This window comes from Sceloporus occidentalis, unplaced genomic scaffold, assembly GCF_023333645.1.
Source record: "Sceloporus occidentalis isolate IW3139 unplaced genomic scaffold, rSceOcc1.0.p SCAF_6, whole genome shotgun sequence".
NCBI lineage: Eukaryota > Metazoa > Chordata > Lepidosauria > Squamata > Phrynosomatidae > Sceloporus > Sceloporus occidentalis.
The window spans coordinates 139380253-139402175 of NW_028316986.1; the positions used below are offsets into that span (position 1 = coordinate 139380253).

General features: G+C 37.1%; 1 protein-coding gene across 3 annotated transcripts in view; it reads right to left on the reverse strand.

Moving 5' to 3' along the window:
• CSMD1 (CUB and Sushi multiple domains 1) overlaps positions 1-21923 on the reverse strand; it is a 1238710-nt gene that overhangs the window by 306560 nt on the left and 910227 nt on the right. For all 3 annotated transcript variants that reach the window (XM_089531085.1, XM_089531084.1, XM_089531086.1), the window contains exons 13-17: positions 11816-11998; positions 8271-8597; positions 6709-6903; positions 4888-5026; positions 2652-2839 (exon numbers count right to left, since the gene is read on the reverse strand). In XM_089531085.1, the coding sequence (XP_089387211.1) occupies positions 2652-2839; positions 4888-5026; positions 6709-6903; positions 8271-8597; positions 11816-11998 (1032 nt within the window). The remainder of the gene's footprint in view (positions 1-2651; positions 2840-4887; positions 5027-6708; positions 6904-8270; positions 8598-11815; positions 11999-21923) is intronic.

Genomic DNA, 21923 nt, shown 5'->3' on the forward strand with positions numbered 1-21923 from the left:
AGATCCAAATTATACAGTGCAATATTTCAATCGTAGCATAACTGTCAACAATAAAGCTCTTCCTTTTCTTTGCTATGGTGTTATCTCCCCCCCCCCCCCAAAATATACACACACAAACAAAACACAAATAACTTTTAGTGGTTGCAGTAGCTGTAACCATCTCTATCCTTCAAAGACTTCAATGCCAGATATGAATTTATTTAAAGATTAGTATAGTCATACACAATGATGGTATTCTTTGAAATAAAGCCCTGCTAAAGCTTTACTTCAACAATATGGGTCATAAGGAGGCTTTTGTTTTTACACTGGCTGGCTATTTGGACTTCACTTGGATGAACACTTTCTAATGATTTACCATTATCATCCATCAGAATAACAGCTAGATGAAGCAACTGAGTGAAGGAACTATTGGAAACTGATATTTAAAAGGTCTCTGTGAGCAGTTCTTAAGTAATGGTATAACTGTTCATGAAGACCAACAGCCTTGATGGGTCTCATGGTTACTGGGGCCACATTTCAACTAACCCTGTATATTATGGTCCTGCATGCTTTTTGTCGTCTGTAATTTTTAACATTTACATCATGGAGGGTTAGACAGGGACTGGGTCTTCCAAACTAAACTGGTATTGAAAAAAACAATCCAAATTATTTCTAATTATACATCTCTTTCATTTATCTTTTCTCCATCCATCCATCCATTCTTTTCTCTACCCCCCTCCCTTCTCTATATAAGCACCTTGGTCTTACTTTCCAAGCCATTTTTCTGAGGGTCAAGCGAGGTTGCCCAGCTTTACAATAAGTTAACATATATGCTCTTCTAAAACTCTAAACTCAAGTTTTAATTCCAAATTGAATTTTCTTATGATACATACAGTAGTATTATAAGCGAATGAGTGAATGAATGCATATGTACACACACACACACACACACACACACACCTTAATTTTTCTTGTGTAGAAAAAAGTCATAATTACAAAGGAAATAAAGTGAAATTACCCCTTATTTGCTAACATGCATATGTAAGCATAACAAATACTACAAAATGGAAGATAATTGGAAGTAATCATCTTTGATACTAGTAGAACTCAACAATATAAATATCAAAGACTTATTTCCACATGCATGTCCACACAATTATGACCATGGGCATACTGCCCAAGAACATGAGATGAAACCTTTATAGCACATACTGTATAGCAAATGCTCATGCACAACTTAATCCTTTAGATAATGTGTGTGTGTGTGTGTGTGTGTGTGTGTGTGTGTGTGTGTGTATAAATAATTTGAAAACTCAGAAGGAGAAACCATCTCTGCAAACCTCATAAAATAAAATTAAAAACAATTCTGCAAAGAAATAAAAAATTAGTAACTTGTTTTTTTAAAAAAAATCACTTTAAAGACTTACTGTATAGTACAAAAATTATTTTCCCATTTCTCTGAAATTTAGAAGTCTCTATGCTCTGTATCAACACACTTAATCCACTGGTGCCAAACAGAAATAAACAGTTATAGCCATTTGCTATTTTCCAATGATAGTCAATGGAAACAAACATAATTTAGATTTCTGAATGGATTTGGATCTGTGTTAGATCAAGTGGCTTCAAGGTCTACCAGAGCTGAAATCAGTCTGTTTTCAGAATCACTGAATTAGGGTATAAACTAAGAATTGTGGTCAATGTTCACTTCTATTATTTATTTACATTAAAAAATTCTCTCTCTCTCTCTCTCTCTCTCTGTGTGTGTGTGTGTGTGTGTCTCTTAGGGCACTCACCTGGAAATAAAAAGGCATACAAAAGTGACTGGTTAGCGTAAGGGCCACATTTATAAAACTCACCACCCAACTTCTGCAGTGAGGCTTAATCAGTGCAGAAATCACCACTAGCCAGGAGTCTTTCTTGTCCAGCTCATCTGTAAATGGGCTCAGTCCCAATCATTTCCCACATTCCTACAGTCTGACATTGACCAGGAAGGCAAGCCCGGGCCCTCCACAAAGTTCCATTACTTAGTATCTGACTTAGCTCACTCCTCCCCTACACTCAAGCCCCCCCTCCACACATACAGAGAATGCAAGTTAAGAGACCCTCTTTCACCTCAAAGGTGCCCCATGAGTGCTCACCATAACTCAAAACTTGCCATTATCCACACTAACTCACCTATGTGATTGAATTAAATTAGAGATCACCAAGGCCACGCCCCCAAATTCCATAAGAACACAGTGCAGAGTAGGCAAAAATCCCCACACCATGTTTTAATAATCTACCTTGCACTGAAGGAACCAGCATAAACATGTGCTATGTACTAGGGAAGGTGGGCAGGCCAAACACAAGGGGTGAAGGAGGCGCAGTCAGCTGCAGCAGAGGCTTATAAAGCTTTGCACTCCATCTCCTTGAAGTTAGCATGACTTGATGTAAGCATCACCCATGGTGCCCACCTCAATCTACCTAAAATATTTTTTTAATATTTCAAAATATTTATATACCATCTTTCCTATATAGTTCAAGGTTGCTTAAAAGAATAGTACTTTTTTAAAAAAGAGAGTATCAGTCCACAGGCTTAGCAAAAAATTTATAACCAGCTATATACTGATTTATAGGACATAATTCTACAATACGCTCATTATCCATATCATTTAAAAGAAGTGGAAACTTACTCTCGTAGTGGATTAAGAAACCAACACTGGAGCGACTGTTATCTGTAGTAAACAACAAGTACATGAAATTCCCTGTGCTAATAAGGAACTGTGGTGCCTGGGTACCATGGTATTCCCCAATTAAGGGGGATGAGCTACTTGATCCATCTCTCACTTCTAAAGTATCATAATTTACTTCTGTTTGGAATCTGTAAAACAATGACAAATAATACCAAGTATTAAACCAGAGGTGGTGTTTCAAAACAACAGTAATCACATTGCTTGGTTATGATGTTCTAATTCCTGGTGGTAATAATTCTGATGGTAAGTGGAATTTACATAGTACATTTATACTTGATTAGTTTTGATGGTGGCAGTGGTAGTGGTAATAATAATAGTAGGGAGAAGAAAAGGAGGAGCAGGAAGATGATGATGATTAAGAAGAAGAAAAAAAATTGGTGAACACAAGATTCATGGAATCAAGATGGGCAGGGGCTGCAGGGAAGAAGCAGTAGGGCAGGTCTTCAGCATCCCTGAAAAGCTCCTGCCAGTCAGGGTAGACAAAACACAGTACTAGTGTAGATGAGCCAGTGATCTGATTCAGTACAAGGAAGGACCAGTATGAATTATATAGTTCAGTAGAAACTGTAGGGTTCATTTGGCCCAAGATTTCAATCACTAGGACCAAAGCCCAGAGGCCCCTGGAGAAGAAGCTTAGAGAACCCAGAAAAGCCACCAGCAAGGCAGCTCTAGGATTGACTAACCAATATTCAGCATATGGCAATTTCATGTGGAACAATATACAGGAGAGATTCATCCTGTACCAGCTCTCACTCCATTAAGGTAATGTTGGAAGGTTTGTTAAATTGCTTTCTTTCCTCCTCCCCCGACTTCTTTTTTTTCCTTTTGCCTTTGCTTCTATTTACTGTATTAGTTGCAGTATTTGCCAATGATGTTGAGCCCTTAACTTATGACTATAAAATCATTATTGCCACCATATGCAAAACAAAGTGTAAGACAAGAATTTCAGAAGGCAAGAAGATTATTTCAGGGTTATGCAACAGGTCGGGGTAAAACAAGAGCCATGGCCATCTTTTCTCTATTACAGTATGGTTCCGCACCCCCTGGCATATAGCACTTCTCAGGTTAATAACGTGAGATCAAACAAAGACTGACCGAGCATGAAATCATTCCCCAAGGATCATTTCTGCATCAAATGCACTCAGTTCCACAGGTTTTCTTTTGGTCCTGGGCACAGTTTTGACTGATGTGCAACTTAATCTAATTGTGCCTGAATATTTGTAGATGCATCTGACAGCTTTTTGAACTAGAAAAATATGGACCTTTTACTGTAGGTTGTATATTAAGCCGCTTTCCCTGCTCTGTTTATAAAGACATCACTGCAGGCATTCAGACAGAAACAATACATTCTCATTGTGTAAATTTGCTAACCTTATGGACCAGATATGGGGAAAAGATTTGTACTAAAGCAGTGATACACTCTGTACCTCTACTATGGAGCTGATTAATTTGGTCTCAGAGGAAGAAGGACAGCAACAAAAGATCTGTGTTCATATCTAACACAAGAAAGAAATTCTGAAAGCCAAATGCTTTACAGACGTCCTGACAGAAGAAAATCAATTTCTTTAGTTGGACTGACAGAATACAATAGTGTGTTCTTATTACTGAAGATGACTGAAAGCAAGAACTGCAAAGAGTAGTATCAGACCAGAAGAATGTGTAAGATTTGGTTGAATTTGTGCCTTCAGGGAAAATATAAATGGGAGTGGGTTTAAACTCAATAATGTCATGCTTTTAATAACAGAAATACTATTATATGTTATAAAAGCACTAATGCTACAGCATCAATATTGGCAGCAATTGACTGGAAAAGCCCACAAATTAAACGTTGTGCAATAGTCACAGACCAGCTACAGTTCAGCCATGGCATCATGTGATAAGGTATGACCATACACGTCCCTATTTCATTTTCTTCCACTTTTTAGTCTCATGTGATAATCTCCAAGATTATGGAGTTAGAAGCCCTGCTTAAAGCTAATTTATACATTTTTGTTTCTGCTTCTATTTTCCTTCCTTCTGTACCAACATAATTGCTTTCTTGGATGTAAATAAAATGGTCACTCTGTCAACAGCTAAACATTAAAGAGGAAAACATTATCTAGATTGTTAGCATTCCACATAATTGAAAAATTCATCTGGAAAAGATCTTGGTGTTCAACTGTTTTCAAATACTCACTTATCAAAGGTGATCTTAATAGAGTGTCCTTGCCTTGCTTCAATTACCCATTCACAGTTTAGCGAATCTTTGTAATATCCTGGCCATCCTGGTGGCAAAATAACTCCACTAGATGCTGTCAGGTGGCCACCACATGGGGCTGGAAGATATAAAGAAGAAGAAACATATAATTAAATCAGTCATATTTTCTTCTTGTTGTGCATTTAAACTGCTTTTAAACTTTCAACTGTGTCAAATCTATAATTCAGTTGATTTTAATATCACAAACTGTTTAAGTGTTTTTTCATATTATAACTTACTGATATTTTTTTAAATCTGGGGTTTTTAAGATTCCTTGAGCCCCAGTATCGGGAGAAAGATGGCATAATAAATAAATAAATAAATAAATAAATAAATAAATAACCATTATATTTAACTGAAAATGAATATTGGTTATTTTTAATAGGAAGCAGCAGAGACATCAAATAATCCTCCTACACTGGGCTAGTGATTACCAGCTTGAAACATATGTCAAGTTTGGGGTGAAGTATATTACACAAAAGCATATATCACAACAAATGTGTTAATCTTTATGAATTCCTAAAATTCTCAGATACTCAGAAATAAGAATCCATAAGACACTCAGAAAGCTCTAAGAAGGAGGCCAGGATTTAGGTATGAAAACTGAGAACTTTTATAAAATTTATTAAATTTTAATCCGGTGGCTTCTAAGTCAGTCTTCAGAAGTGCTCATCTGACAACGCAAAAGGGTTATAGGTGGCCTAAAAATGATTTTCAAACAAATTAATTAATAAACTAACAAACTGGGATGGTAGCCTTTTTATTTCCTTCACTGAAGTAGGGCATTCATCAATATTCCTATTTTATCTTCAATGCATTCCAGAAAAGCTCATAGGCACAAATAACAGCTGGCATAAGTAAAAGAGCACCCAAATTCGATTACAGCTTCCACTAGATTAAATCTACTAAAAATCAAATCTATTAACATAAGAAATATGTTAAAGCAGATGTTAGGCAGCTCATACTGTTCGTTAATTCCCTCAAGTTTCCATCATGCTGAAAGAAGCAGAGAGGATGGATAAACAGAGGATAAAAGCCATGACTTTTCAGCATTCTTTTTGATTTTAATAGTTAGGTCAGCTCAGATAATTACAGGCACATTGTTACGATATAAATATTGTACAAATTTCAAGAAAATGATCATCTGGGCAATTCAAAAATCTCCAGACTGTATATCATTCAACAGTTTTACAAATTAATACTTCAGTGCTATATGCATTTTTCTAAGTTGATAAGTTTAGCACTATGGTGTAACCCACCTTAATTTCTAGATACTTTATCAACAATTTACATGAAACAGCAATATCAAATACACACAGGGACATTCAATTATGATAGTCTTTTTTTTATCTGTACCAACCATAATAATGATAAATTATTATTCAAGTGAACTTGTTTCTCTCCCGAATCAACTTTGGCTTTTTTTTTTAAATACAGATCAGAAACAAAAATTTTCCCTACCTCTATCAGGGGGAAATGTACTAGTTTCCTTGCATCACCCTGTCCAGACAATGGAGACAATCACCCTGCCCAGACAAAAGCCCAATTTGTCTGTGAACTAACTACATGTGGAAAGGGGCAGTCCTGCCATGAATCCAGACCATCCCTCCCCTAATCCACTTTTTAAAAATTTACCTTTTGGTTTGGAACTTCCCAGAAAATGTGGGAACTTCCTAAGTAGCTGTATGGCAATATTTGTAAACATTGTAACTATCCAAAACAAATTTATAAATGCACATGATAGAAAAGTCAAATGTTTACCTTCACAACGTGGAACAGTTGAACTCCATACAACATTTCCGTCCTGCATAATGCAAGTTATGGTCTCTGAGCCCTGGGTTTTCACAAAGCCATCATCACAATGAAATGAAACAGAGCTTCCTAGTAGGAACCTGTCTCCAAAGCGTCTTCCATTGATGGGAATTCCTGGATCATGACACTCATTCTGACCAAATGCTGAGTTTTGAAAGAAAAGAAAAGTTGCTCAGAACTTAAGCCTTTCCTCTCCTGTTGGAATGAAGAAAACCCCTATTCTGTGCCATGACTTGCACGGGAAACACTCAGCATCGAGTAAGTATTGGATCACTATTGGTAGAGGCAATTCAGAAACTAACTCATTACTGTGACAATTAAAAGCATGGAATTCAGAAAGCAAGTATTCAAATCTCCTCTATCATATGGATGATTCAATCCTATACATGCATATTCAGAAGTAATCTCCATAGAGTTTGATGGGACTTACTTGCAAAATTTTCCTTATTGGATTGTATTCTAAAAACAACGCAGCCCAACATCTGGACCCACCCATGTTTTAAGTAATTCTAAACACATTCATGAGGACTAAAATACCGTAAGTGATTTGGCATGATACGGAAGCATGTAGTTGCCAGAGGGGAAACATAAAAGGATCACTGGTGCTTTCAAGCACTTCTTGTGTTTTGGAAGCATCTGGCTTGGTCCAGTTGGAAACAGTGATGGACTAGATATATCTTTGTTCCAATTTAGATGGCATCTTCTATATAACCAGTTTTATCACCATTCCTTGAAAGACATTTAAAAAAGAAAAGAAAAGAAAAGTCATAGCAAAAATACAAGGAAGTAATGAAGTGATTTCTTTGAAAAGAATACAATTGTTTTTGTCTAAACTACCATTGGAATTAATATTGCTAATTATGTATATGTTTAGACAAAAACAATGATATTTTCAGAGAAATCACTTCATTACTTCCTTGTAGGTTTGTTATGCCTTCCCCTTGATTTCTTTTCTTTCTTTCTTGATCCATCTAAAATCAAGCATTTTCATTTGCTAGTTTCTTCAGTGTATATGTTAAGTTTATATTTTGGCTCCTCAAGATTGAAAAAAAAAAGAAGTGTTTATTATTCACTACATCATTATTCATTATCTTAAGTAGACATGACATACTGTATATACTCATGCATAAGTCTAGAAATTTTAGTCAAAAAATTGACCCCCAAAATCTGGGTTGATTTATCCATGGGTCAATGTAAGTACTGTACTTTAACTCTTACTTTTTTAAAAAAGAACCATCCCCTGTGAAAAGCAAGAGCATAATCTGTCCTGGAAGCACTGGCCCCTCTCTGTTTTCTCATCCATCCAGCTTTTAGTAAGAGTGCAGTTATGCCTGCTGGAATTTGTAAAGGTTCTTTAGCATTGTTTTCCTTAGCTTCATCCTTTAGATCTTTGCTATATGCCCCTAAGTTTTACCCTCAAAGTATCCTCGGGTCATATCAAAATGCCCCAAAACCTGCCCGTGACTTATATATCAGGTCGACTTAGAGTATATGGTATAATGTCTACTCACTAGTATAGGTTATGTTAAAGCCTCTTCCAGTAGTAGAATGATCTGACTGAAATTCCAGGCGTACTATATGCCCATTGCTAGCAAGCTGGGAAGGCACATCATTGCCAGAAAATGTCCCAAGAGCTGGTAAGTCAGAAATCCCATCATCCTTCACTGTCAGGTAATCAAACTGAGGCTCTATGTCAAAGTCATTGAAAATAAGATGTATTCTGCTCCCTGGTTCTGAAATAATGAGCCACACACAATTCATGTTGTTTCCATACTCCTCGGGATAGTTTGGTGAAAGAATAATTCCTGAGGGTGTTGTGAAGTTGAAGAAACATGAGACTGTAAAAAGAACAAACGACACATTTTGAACAATTCATACAATAAAAAATTCAAAACTGTGGAACTTAAAAGGTATCATGCCCACACTATACCTCCTTGGGTGGAATGAGAATAAGTCTATATTAAAGTATTTTAGTAAACTTGCATTTTAGAAATTACAGGGCAAAGCCTCACTTGAATCACACACAAGCCTCAAACTAAAGTTTGCAAATAGTTAATTACAGTTATTATTCCAAATCGTCAGTTACATTATAATTACATTTGAAAGAAACATTTCATTTCAAGTTTCTCAAAATTATCTAAAATACATATATTTGTGTTTTTTTTCTCCTTCAGAACGAAACATATGAATGTTTTTCACTCAACACTATCAACAGAAGAGGCAATACTTGAACAATGTAATACTCCTCACCTTCTATACCATTTAGTGAAACCATGCCCCATAACTATACAAGAAGTTTTAACCCTCAGCCACTCATTGTAGGATATTTTCTGACCCCGGTGAAAATGTAGGGACGTAAATTGTTCACTGTTTCATCCACACATGTGGATGAAGAGAAATAATGTTTTGCCTGCTGGGGAACAATATATTTGCCCTACTACCAATATTCCTTCACTTATAGATAAATTATAACATTCAATTGCCTTATTCTCTCCTGGCCCTTCCCCCACCCCAAACTTCAATTAATAAGCAAAATATGTATCCTGTTGTATGCTGGTACATCAAACTTATTTTCAAAGTACTGACCAATGGATTGCATCTTGTTTTTAGACACCTTTCCAGAAAAAAAGGTTGTTGGATTAAATCCACAGTTCACACAAGTAGCATCATTAAGAAAGGGCTTCCAAATTTCTTCAAATTTATCCTCTTTGATTTCTCCTAATGCCAATCTCATGTTATTCATTAACTTTTCTGATTATGCTGTAGACCTTACTCCATTTATCCTCATTTGTACTGAATGATTTTCTATCAAAGGTGGTGTGTTGTGTGCTTTCAAGTTGGTTCTGATTTGTGGTGACCCTAAGGCCAAACTATCGCGGGATTATCTTGGCAAGACCAGTTCAGAAGGGGATTTGCCTTTGCACTCATCTGAGGCTGAGAGATTGTGGCTTGCCCAAAGTAACCCAGTGGGTTTCCATGGTTGAGTAGGGATTTGAAAGCTGTTCTCCAGAGTCATAGACCAAAACTGAAACTACTACACCACACTGACTCTGCAATGCATGTAGAAAACAAATATTCATCCACAATATTCTCCCCCTGTGTGAATGTCTTGAAATACTGTGCAGGAAACATTCTGCAGAGCATAGCACAAAGGTGTCCTGGATAGGAAACCATGTTTTCTGTGCAGCAAACCCAATCTGTGCAGAAAATAGGATTTTCGGGCAAAAAAGTCACATGTTTTTGTGCACCAACCATGGAACAACAAGACCCAGACACAGAAAGCAGAGCTGAATAAGGGACACTTTATTTAACCTTTTGTTGTTGTTGTTGTTGTTGTTGTGTGCCTCCAAGTCATTTCCAACAATGGCAACCCTAAAGCGGACTTTTCTTGGCAAGATTTCAGAGGAGGTTTGCCACTGCCTTCCCCTGAGGCTGAGAGCATGTGACTTGTCCAAGGTCACCCAATGGGTTTTGTGGCTGACCTGGGAATCAAACCGTAGTCTCCAGAGTTGTAGGTCAGACATTTAGAATTAAATGCCTGAAAAGGGGCAAGAAGGGGGGAGCAACCTAGTGCAGGATCTGTGGAGGCAAACATTCCCTGTGAGAAACACCTGAGCCCTGAGAGCAACTCCATCCTGTGTCCAAAAGACAGTGTAGGGAAGGGAAGGGAGGACTAGGTAAAAAGGAGAAAATTCCTACTATGCCCTGAAGTGACCATCAAAGCTCAAACTCTTTTGGAAGTCAGAGGGTGGGCTGAGCTGTGGTGTCAAAGAGGAATGAAAGGGACAATGGAAACAACCACCAAGAGAGGTGACTGAGATATCCTTCTCTGGGTGTCTTCAAAAAGAGGCAGGACAGTTCACTGCTGGGAATGCTTTAGCTGGAGATCCTTCATTGACTGGGGGTAGTACAAGGTGGCCCATAGGGCTCCTTCTAACTCTGTGAATTTATGTTTCTATTTTAAAATTTTAATTTATTTTTATTGTTAGTACAAGATAGTGCTTGTTTTATTGTGATGGCTTTGGTGAAAAGGGCATTATAAATATATGTTTCTGTTGTTGCTGTTGCTGTTTGCTGTTGTTGTTGTTGTTAAAAACCAAACAAGAACAATATGGAACTTTTTTGTTCTTTTCAATTTTGCAATCAGGAAACTTTGTGACATCAAAGGGCCTTATTTCAGCACAAAACTTGTATCAGTAAGTTCTAAAACAGGTTTCCTGTGCTTAATGTGTGAGAAGAGATACACTGTTAGAAGCAGAGCATTTGTAAGGCAGTTACTGACGTTTCAAGGGATGGTAACATTCATTGGAAAAAGAGTCAACATTACAGTGTTAAAACAGGAGGACCATTGGCAAAACATATTTAGGCAGTAGCATCCAGATATCAAAGATGCAAAATTTTGAAATGCAGTAAAGTCTGCAATCTTTTATATTTTGCAACTTATTATAGAATAGCTAACCCACTGGGTGACTGGATGAGTTATACACTCTCAGCCCCAGAAAACCCCATATAACAGCCTTAGGGTCACCACAAGTTGGAAACGACTAGAAAGCACACAACAGATTCATGTATTAACTAATAAGGGATGCAACTTCATTAAATTCATACTAAATCTATCATGGAAATTGTTGCCTATCTCAAAACATCAAGATGCATGCCCTTGAGTTGTGCACCTCAAACTGTGGTCCTCCAGATATTTTGGATTTACATTCCCAGAAGTCCCAGCTAGCAGGTCCAATGGTTGGGAATTTGTGGAGTTGAAATCCCAAATATCTAGAGATCCAAGTTTTAGAAGCACTATCATATATGGCATGTTTATTCTTTTACCTATCCTTTAATTAAGAAAACATCACAATGAAGCTAGGAACCTATATGAAAAAGGCAAGAGAAATGATAACTAGATGTTATATACCAAAAGGAAGAATAACAAGCAAACAGAGTGTTTGTACTGCTGACACCATTGATAAATGGTGTTCCACATGCTATTTGTAAAAGGTCAAGATAAATAACAGGTAGAATTCAATAAATTGATTTAAAAAAACAAAACAAAACTTACAAACACAACTAGGTTTATTGCCAGACCACTGGTTATTCTGTTGGCATGTGATCATTCTCTCTCCCACAAGTTCAAATGCTGCTTGGCATTCAAAAGTAAGGGTATCTCCATGCTGAAAACTATTGCCAGTCCTCTTCCCATAGGATGGAATTCCAGGATCACCACAACCACCTTTCTCTATTTCTATGTAGGGAATAATAAACACAAAACAAAAACCCAGAGAATTAAACCAGAAACTGTGCATGAATTCCAAGGCACTTGTTTTATTAGTGACTACTTTGCCCTAACATTGAAAACAGGTTTCCGAGTAAAAACATATATGGATGCTATCTCAAATTATGCTTTTAAGTCTTTTTTTTTTTAATATTGCATTGTTGGCAAAAACACAAGTCTTCATTCCCATGGTTGATATGTATATTCTTCTCCCTCTCCATAAATTTCTCAGATGCCTCTCCATAGGGAGAGGTGGGATATAAATACATTATTATTATTATTATTATTATTATTATTATTATTATTATTAAAGATTCAGTAGGGGAGAAACAGAAAGACTGTTCTGCTGCATGGTTTATGCTACGGTTGTTGTGCCATCATGAATACAGTCCAGAACTGTATGTACAAGCAAGTCTATATAGTTTACAATCAGCACTTTGATTCAGGTCCAGAAACAAACCAGCAGTCCGCTGTGCTAGGCCAAAACAAATGTTATATGCTTAGATTTTGTAGTCTACATCATCAATATGCATCATTTTCCAGACTGTACTCATAACCAGCTCTATGTATAACAGACTCCAGGTAACTTTACCTGGAGCTTGCCTGTACTTATATTACTAAAAAAATAGGTTGTTACTCAGCAGATAAAGACATATCAAAGGATAGCCATGGTGGCCATTTAGCCAATAACATCCAAAATCCACAAGACAGTGATATCTTTAATCAGCCAACCAAAATGCACAAAATACACGATGCTGCCTTTTAAAGCTCTACTGGCTTCTTCATATGGCAAAGGTGTTAAAAAAATCATACAAGAGAATACACACACACACACACATATAATGACGATGTTAGTCCATGTTAGTCACAGGCATGGGTCCCATCAAGGTGATGATATTGTGTTGTTCTCTGGAGGGATATCTATGCAAGCAGAGGGGCCAGATGGAGGAAGAGCCTGCTTATATAGATAGAAAGTAGTATTTCAGTACAGACCTATTAATTCCTGTGTAGAAAATATTTCTATGCAGAAAAAAAAGCTGTAATTGGGGATTTGTTCTGTGTAAAATTTGCACTACATTATCATCATCATCATGATCATCACTGTCATCATCATATTTATTTGAATCCCACCCTTTTGAGACTCAGAGGATTGATTTGCATAAAAAGCTGCATTTTCTGCACAGGAATTAATATGTATGTATTGAAATATTATTTTCACATATGATTTTCAAAGACTTTCTTGCAGTGGAAAGAACATTGCTGAGATTAATCATTGCTAGCTTCAAGAATATGCTTAGTGAAGAATTATATCCAGAGCTCTGTCATCGTTTTGGATACTGGAGGACCAAATATGAAAAACAGTGACTTGTGAAGGGCTCCCCATACATTTATATCCAAATTGGTATTTCTGCCCCTATTTATCTCCTAGTGCATCTACAATGTACCATTATAGCAGTTCAGTACCACTTTTAATTGCCACAAGTCCATCCTAAAGACTCTTGGGATTTGTCTGGTGCAGTAGGAAGAATTTCCTGCTAGAGCGATAGTGGTGTAGTCAAGGGAATGTACTACAACTTTCTATAACTCAGAATCCCAACAAACTTACCAAATCCCAGGATTCTTCAGTACAGCATTCAAGTACGTTGTCACAAGCACAGTTTAAACTGGGCTTTGTTCATAATAAGCAGAGAAAGCTAAACAAGAAATATCTTTCTTCTACAGAAGCTGTAGCTTTATGCTGAACTGGTATCAGGTAGCATTTCAGTTCTTGCATTAAAGCTACAACTCGCATGAAAGAGCTGTTTGGATGAAGAATATCAAAATAATAAGAAGGAAACAAACCTCATCTCTGTTGTTTTGCTAACCTACTTAAACTGGAAATACAAACTTCATCCCCTCTAGGATTACTTTCCGTATTGAGGCTTCAGTCTCAGGTTTTGTTTGATCTAAGTGATGAGAACTGTGTGAACTTTGTGAAGTTGGAGAATACATTGCAAAGTTCTTCAGTTCAGATTTAACATCAGCTCTCTCTGTTTTGCCAAGAATATTAACATAAATCCTATTCAATTGTTTCCAGCTTTCATGTACTCGGTTTGGCGGTTCAGGAAAAAAGACCTTTTTATCTTGTTTGTAAACCAGCAATATTTACCATCTTTGGGGGCTTATTATCTTCTCACTGTAAATAAAATGACAAGATTAAACTCCCCCACAAACTGGGATGAAATGATCATACACTTTAGAATTTAATCAAAGTCCTTCTCCACCACTGTGTTTTGTTTTCAAGAAAGGAATTGTGGCAGTTTTGAAGGGGGAAAAACTGAGAAGTTAAAATAAGGAAGAATATAAGCAATATTCTACATAATTGGCATTAGATTCAAAGTAGGAAGGGTTTCCAGAGAAAAAGTCTTTGTGTATTATTGAGCAGTAAAAACATAAAACAGACAAAAAAAAATAAGTATACCATTAACAAGCTGTTACTGTAAAATGAGACTTCATATACTTTGGACCAGTGCTTTAGTGAAAAATAATCCACCCACACTGTTCAAATTGATGTGATCATGAATGTAACAAAATAGATGAAGAAAAAAGAATGTGTGGGGAGAGAACCGGTTGGGCCCTACCATTACCCACAGTGAGGCAGCCAACTCATGCAAGTGATGGTCTGCAGGGGATACAGCTGCTTGAAAACTGATGGGGGAAGTCTGTTGTTACAGATTTCCTTGCTCTGTCTCTGCTTGCTGAAAAAATACTAGTATCCATTATAGGCCTGATAGTAATCTAGAGTGGCAAAATAGTATAGCTACTTATCTCCCCCACATCTCATAGGAAATATGTGAATACCTTTTTTCATGCTCAGTTATACCTCTGTATAGGCACTTCTGCAGTTCCAAATTTCACTTCTAACTCTGCACAGCAACAAAAGAAATGGGATAGACCAAACCTTGCAGAATACTTCTCATTATGACAACTAGCTTTCAAATGTTAACTGGGGAAAAACAAGAATGGAGATGGATTTATCTAGGGAAATGCAGGATTTCCCTATTATGCAACCATACAAAAGATTTTGTTAATGGGGTGATTGTTTTGAATAACTGGCAGTATTTTGGCAGTAATTTTGAATTCCCCTACTGCAAAACAGTAGTTTTGATACTGCTGAGAGGCTCAGTTTTAGAACCTCTGCCTAAAGAAAGCCTTAAGGAATAGTAAGAAGATTCTTAAAGCTAATCCTGCAAAGAAACAATTAATGTCCTTCCAAAGGTTAAACCATCTGTAGATTTAAGTGAAGCCTTTGATTGTTTAGATCATGAAAAACTATGGATCACTCTTAAAGAAATGAGTGTGCCACAAACTTTGTTTGTCCTGAGGCACAACCTGAACCTGATAAAAAGCTATTGTCAGGACAAAACATGGTGAAATGGAACCATTTTCATTTGGCAAGGTTGCATTTTATTACCCTCTGTTTAACTTGTATGCTGAATGTATCGTGCATAAAGCAGGATTAGACTAAAAGGAGGAAGGCATGAAAACTGGACGAAGGATATCAACAATTTAAGATGTGTAGATGACAACATACTACTAGCATAAAATGGCAAAGATTACTGAAGAAAGTCACAGAAGAAAACGCAAAGGCAGATTTACAGCTGAATATTAAGACAACAAAAATAAGGACCATTAATGAATTGCATAACTTTAAACTAGATGATGAAGACATTGAAATACTTCAAGAATTTTTGTACCTTGGCTCGGTCATTAATCAGAATGGAGACTGTATTTAAGAAATCAGAAGAAGATTAAGACTTGGAAGGTCAGCTATGAAGGATCTAAACAAGATCCTGACATGAAAAGACATATCATTCAATACTTAAGTAAGGATTGCCCATACCATTGTATTTCCAATTTCTATGTACTGTTGTGCAAGCTGGAGATTTAAGAAAGTTGATAGGAAGAAAATCAACTCATATGAAACGTGATCCTGGAGAAGAGTTGTATGGATACCAAGGACTGCTAAGAAGACAAATGAATGGATTCTAGCCCAAATCAAGTCTGAACTCCTCCTAGTCACCTATATGACTAAACTGAGACTGTTGTACTTTAAACATATCATGAGAGACATTACTCACTAGAAAATACATTTGTGCTTGGTGATGTAGAAGACAGTACGAAAAGAGGAAGACTGGATTGCAGATGCATAGATTCAATTAAGGGAGCCACAGCTGTAAATCTGCAAGATCTGATCAGAGATGTCAATAATAAGGTGAACTGAAGGATTCTTATTGATGAAGTTGCCATAAGTTGAAGTCGATTTGATAGGAGTCAACAATAAAATTGTATTTTACTAAGACTTGAAAGTTTGCAAAAAGAGTCAGGAAGTTCTTGAATGAGAGCTTGGTCAGTTCTGCTGGGTCATCATGTTGCAAATTTGAGGCCTACAATTTGGAAAGGGGCATGCTCCATTATTAAAGTGTTATATATCACTTTAACTGATAAAACAACATCCTACTGAATCCTTGGTCCAAAACATACTGCAGAAATAACCCCATTTGAGATTGCTTTAACTGCCCTGGTTCAATGCTAGGGAATTCTGGCAACTGTAATTTTGTGAAACAATTAGCCATCTATGTCAGAGAGCTCTGGTGCCACAATAAACTGCAATTCCCAGGATTCCCTAGAACTGAGCCAGGCAGTTAAAGCAGTCTCAAACTGGATTATTTCTGCAGTGTGTTTTGAACCCTATGGTCTATAGTTTGGTGAGACAGTAGTTTTCCAGCTGCAAATTCAAAATACTTCTCCCTAAATTGCAAACCCAAGGATATCATAGAGTGTTGCTTTGGCAATTAAAATACAATCATAGTGCTATAAGTGTGTAGTATGGAAGAGTGTCTTGTGCATTTACTGTGTGTGGCTTTGCAATGCCAGAAAAAGTGCTTTTTCAACGTAAGAAAGAAAGAAAGACAGAAAGAAAGAAAGAAACTTCCCCTTGAAATATTCAACGTTTTCTTTCAAAGCATAATTAAACACTGATATGTTAATGCATTAGCACATATCATTATGGGAAAGCCATTCTCAATTATCTTTATTCAATTTACTAAAGAGCATTCCTGTTTGGTGGGCAGTATGACAATAAAAAATATCCATAACAAGATAAAATACAATCTTCTGTACTGATGCAACATACAGTCACAGCAGATGTATCAACTATCTTTTAAACTGTATGATTTAGAATGATTTAGGGCTGATTGTCTGCCAATAATTCACTACTGTGTCCTGCCTTGTGTCATCTGCGTAATCCGGATGATAGAAAAATTTCTCCTTGGGCCTGGGTACAAAGACTAGAATTATATACAATTTTATATGACTGGAAAGTTCAGTCATATGAAATCATATATAATTTAACAGCAGCATAACCAATTTTAGTAGCTTTCACAGTGTTCTACCAAACAACATTTCCAGTAGAGCCAAGGCACATGTAGAGAAACTGGAAGAAACCCATCAGAACAAATATAATACCTTTCAAATATCCTACCAGAAAATTTTACAATGTGAAGTGTTCCTGTTCAGTATTCTTATCTATTCTTGAAAGAACAAATAATTTAAAATGTTTCTCCCTGATAAAAGAAAGTTCTCAAAAGGTGTGCAGGACATTCAGGTGTTATTCTGCACAAAAGTTAAGAAATAATGCATAAAAACTAAATAAAAAGGACTGATAGGCTGCATCGCCTACTTCATTACACAATGAGATCTTATAGCACCTTTGAGACTAACTGTATGAAAGAAGCTGTAGCATAAACATTCATACATTTAGGTCTACTTCCTCAGATACATGGTAAAGAAAAGTCTACGAAAGCTTATGCTACAACGTCTCTTGCACAGGTAGTCTCAAAGGTGCTACAAGATCCCTTTTCATAGTGCTATTTCAGACCAACACTGCTATATCTCTAAATTATACTTAATTATGTGGTGATCAGGGTGCAGGAAGATGACATTTCCAGCACCACCAACCTTAGCGAAAAAGGCTGTGGCTTCTGATTGTCACAGCCTCACCTGCTGGCACCCTCCTGTGCCCTGACTACCAGCTGAAAAGACACCAATCTCTTGGTATGGCTGCTACCTGGTAAAGTAGGCTTGGGAAGGCATTTTATGATCTTGCTAATAGTGCCATATTAGTAGTATAGAAGGCATTAGTAAAAAAAAACAGAACAGTTACAGATTTTAAATTCTAGGCTATGAATACATAACTGGAATGCAGAATGCCAGCCATGGTTTCTTTGCACAAAAAATGATATTTTCTGCACATTTTTCCCCTGGTGCAGATGCTTTCTACGCAGACTTTTCTAACTTTTCTCCTGCGTAGAATACTACATTCCTGTGCATACAAACATTTTTTAATGCAGAATATGTCTCAAACCTGAAAGGGTCTCACTGTACAGGATTCTCCCTGCTTCATGTTTTCTGACAGTCAGGAGTTACCTTTTTTTCTTTTTACAGACAAAAGGGATCATGAGTGGTGGTAGCAATGTAGAGAAATTCATTATAATTATTATTTGTTTTCATGTTCTTAGATTTGGGAGGTGGGATATCAATTGTGGTTTTTTTGTATTGTTTGTTTTGTGTGTAGATTGGGTGGGATTCCTATATGTATTAGTATTTTAGTGTAGTATATTTTCTATATTTTTCAGTGTGTTCAAATGGATGTTATAAACCAATAAAATATATCCCAGTGGGCCCTTGCTATCCACAGGCATATGGTTCCAGTACACCCTGTGGATACCAAAATCCATGGATGCTCAAGTCCCATTATATACAAGGCATAGTAAAATGGTACTCCTTATATAAAATGGCAAAAAAGGTTTGTTTTTTTGGAATTGATATATTTTAAAAGTATTTTAAAACTGTGGATGCTTCAATCTGTGGATATGGAGGACTCACTGTATTAAAAAGGGGAATCCATTGTTCCCCTCTTTGGAGCTTTTGTAAATGCTCTTTCCCTCCATACTTCATTTCATCTCTCCTTCCTCATTTGGCTTGAACTGGTTCAACAGCTAATTTATTTAAAACAAATAAATAAAGAAATAGTCAATGTTTTATCACCAGTGAGCACTGTCAGTCTTCTATGGGGGCAGTTGGATGGTGTTCACCACTCCACAGTTTGCCTTATTTCTTTAAACCCTTCTGCATGGATTGTGGCATTTGGAGCAGCCCTTGGAGAAGTGAGTTTGATATCACAGAAATTTGCACCTGCCAAACATCAAGCAAATACTTGTTCATTTCATATAACACATAAACAGAGAAAATACAAGATGTGTTGGATTTCTTTTGATTTTAATGAGGTGACTTTTAGTTAAGACAACATGAATCAGATTTTTTTTCTGGTGCAGTGTACCCAATAATGGGACTGAAAGAGACCTGACTGACATCTAGAGGAAATCTAGAGGCTTTTAAGAATAAAAACATTCATCACTATGGAGTAATCAAACAATTCTGAATTAGAGCAAAGTAAAGAAGCACGAAGGTCTCAATCTAATGAGGAAGGGATCAAAGCATATGGAAGAAGGATAAATCTAAGCAAAGGTAAGCTGACAACTGCTAAGCAAGACTATTGGTTGGTGCACTTGGTTTGGCATGAAGCTGTTGCTATATAACCATTGATCCTCTCCTGTCAAGTGGGGAAGATTTTTACCTACTAACTTGCCACCTTTTTTCCATCCCAGGGAAAATGAGTGAATAGAGGTCTGCTCTTCATTGTGTGGTCAGTTCCTTGGGGCTGCTATTCATTCTTTAGTAACTATAATTCTCATACCTTGGTCAAATATTGATCAAAACAGAGACTGCAGATAAGAAATACAGAAGAAGATAGGAATGAGAAGGGCAGCTATGAAGCAACTTGACTCCTAAATGTAAAAATATAACTCTGAGCACTAGAGTAAGGATTGTTAAAGCCACTGTATTCCCCACTGCCATGTATGGATGCAAGAGCTGGACAGTGAAGAAAGCCAATACAGAGAAAATCCACTGATTTGAGATGTGGTGCTGGAGAAGAGAGCTGAGAATACCATGGACACCTAAGAAGACAAATAAATGGATTCTAGAACAGATTATGCCTGAAATCTCCATGCAATCTAGGATGACTAAATAATACTTGACCACATCATGAGAAGGTATCAATCACGGGGAAAGACAATGATGCTAAGAAAGATAGAAGGCAGCAGAAAGAGAAGAAGACTATACACCAGATGGCTAGACTCAATCAGGGAGGTCACAGACCTGAGCCTACAGGACCTGAGCCTACAGGACATCTCATGTACAGGATCCATATAAGTCCAGATTGACTCAAGAGCAGTCAACAATAACAACAACAGTGGGTTTAGCAGTAATTCACTTTCTTAGGTCACTCTCTGAAAATGCTTTGTCATGAAATGTGTGTTTATTTTATTCATCATGATATTTACCCAGAATTACTGCCATATTTTGGACTTTTATTTTTACAGTGCTATTACAACTGACTAAACATTGCCTCCTTTCTTCACCAACTTCATGAATACTAACTCACTGGAATTCTTAATTTGGCTGTTTGGAATATTATTAAAATTGTCACTGTGCTCATTCTATCTTTTATAGAAAAAATCAGTTAGACAGAGTTCAGACAAGAGATAGATAGACCCCTTGATGAATGCCTTTGAGGCATCATGAGATGAAGGATTTGCCAGGCTGAGTTTGTCTTCATATCTATTTTAGATTGTAAGCCTGAGGGCAGGGAACCGTCTATTATCCCCTCTGTTGTAAACCGCTCGGATTCCCAGTGATTGGGCGGTATATAAATAAATCCTATTATTATTATTATTATTATTATTATTATTATTATTTGGTGGGAGTCTCCCAAAGAGGTATAACATTGAGACCTGACAGATGAGCTGGATCAAATGACAAGCCAACCTGTTGCAGTACATCCGATGGACTCTTCTGGGAGCTACGGAAGGGCCATCCATTCACTGGATGGCCTCTAGACCTACACTGCTTGAGTGTATTCATTCATTCATTGATTCATGTAAAATACTGCTTTTCTCCCATATCAGACCCATCACCCTTGTTTGAAATACAGTTTTTCCCCCTTTGTTTTTTGTTTAGCTTTGTTCCCTAGTTTGTTGTATGCATGTGTGTGTGAATGATATCACTGGGGACTGAAGTAGAGACTAACTAGTTTATCACACCACGGGCTACAGGCATGGGATGGGAACGGAATGAAAAGGGCTGGCAACTAGTGGGGAACAAGTGGGGGACGCATTTTACTGAACACAGAAGTCCCTCACTCATTCCATTCCCTTCCCTTCCATTCCCAATCTGTCCCCAGAGGAGGTGATTTTTGAGAACTGTTCCGTTCCTTTCCTGGCCCCTTTTGTTCCGTTCTCATCCCATGCCTGGAGCCCTGTGCGGTAAACTCTTAAGTAACATTGCAACCAGAAGCCCTTCATACTTTGCCTTCCAGGCATGGAAGCAAAAGATTTTGACTGTAATGTCATCATCGAATCATGTGTATTATTGAAACAATGAATGGTTCAGTTACAGTCTTTGATGTTACTAAATTCTTCAGGGAATACTGAATACTTAAATATGAAGGAAAGGGAGAAGCATGTCAAGTGTCCTAAGCTATGACAAGAATGTGACAGGTGCTTTGAACACAGGTACTTTTAATTCTTATGCAGTTCTCTGGTTTCTCAAAGTGTTTTTAAAAAACATTTTTAAAAAAGTGTTTTGATTATGCCAGTTATTAGTTTTATTGGTACATCAACCACCTCCAATGTTTCTGCTTCTCCCACAGAAAGCAGAGGTGCTGAAAACTAATCTGAGCTCTGGCATTATGGTGTGGCCTGAGGTAGAGAATAAATTCATCACCTCAGGG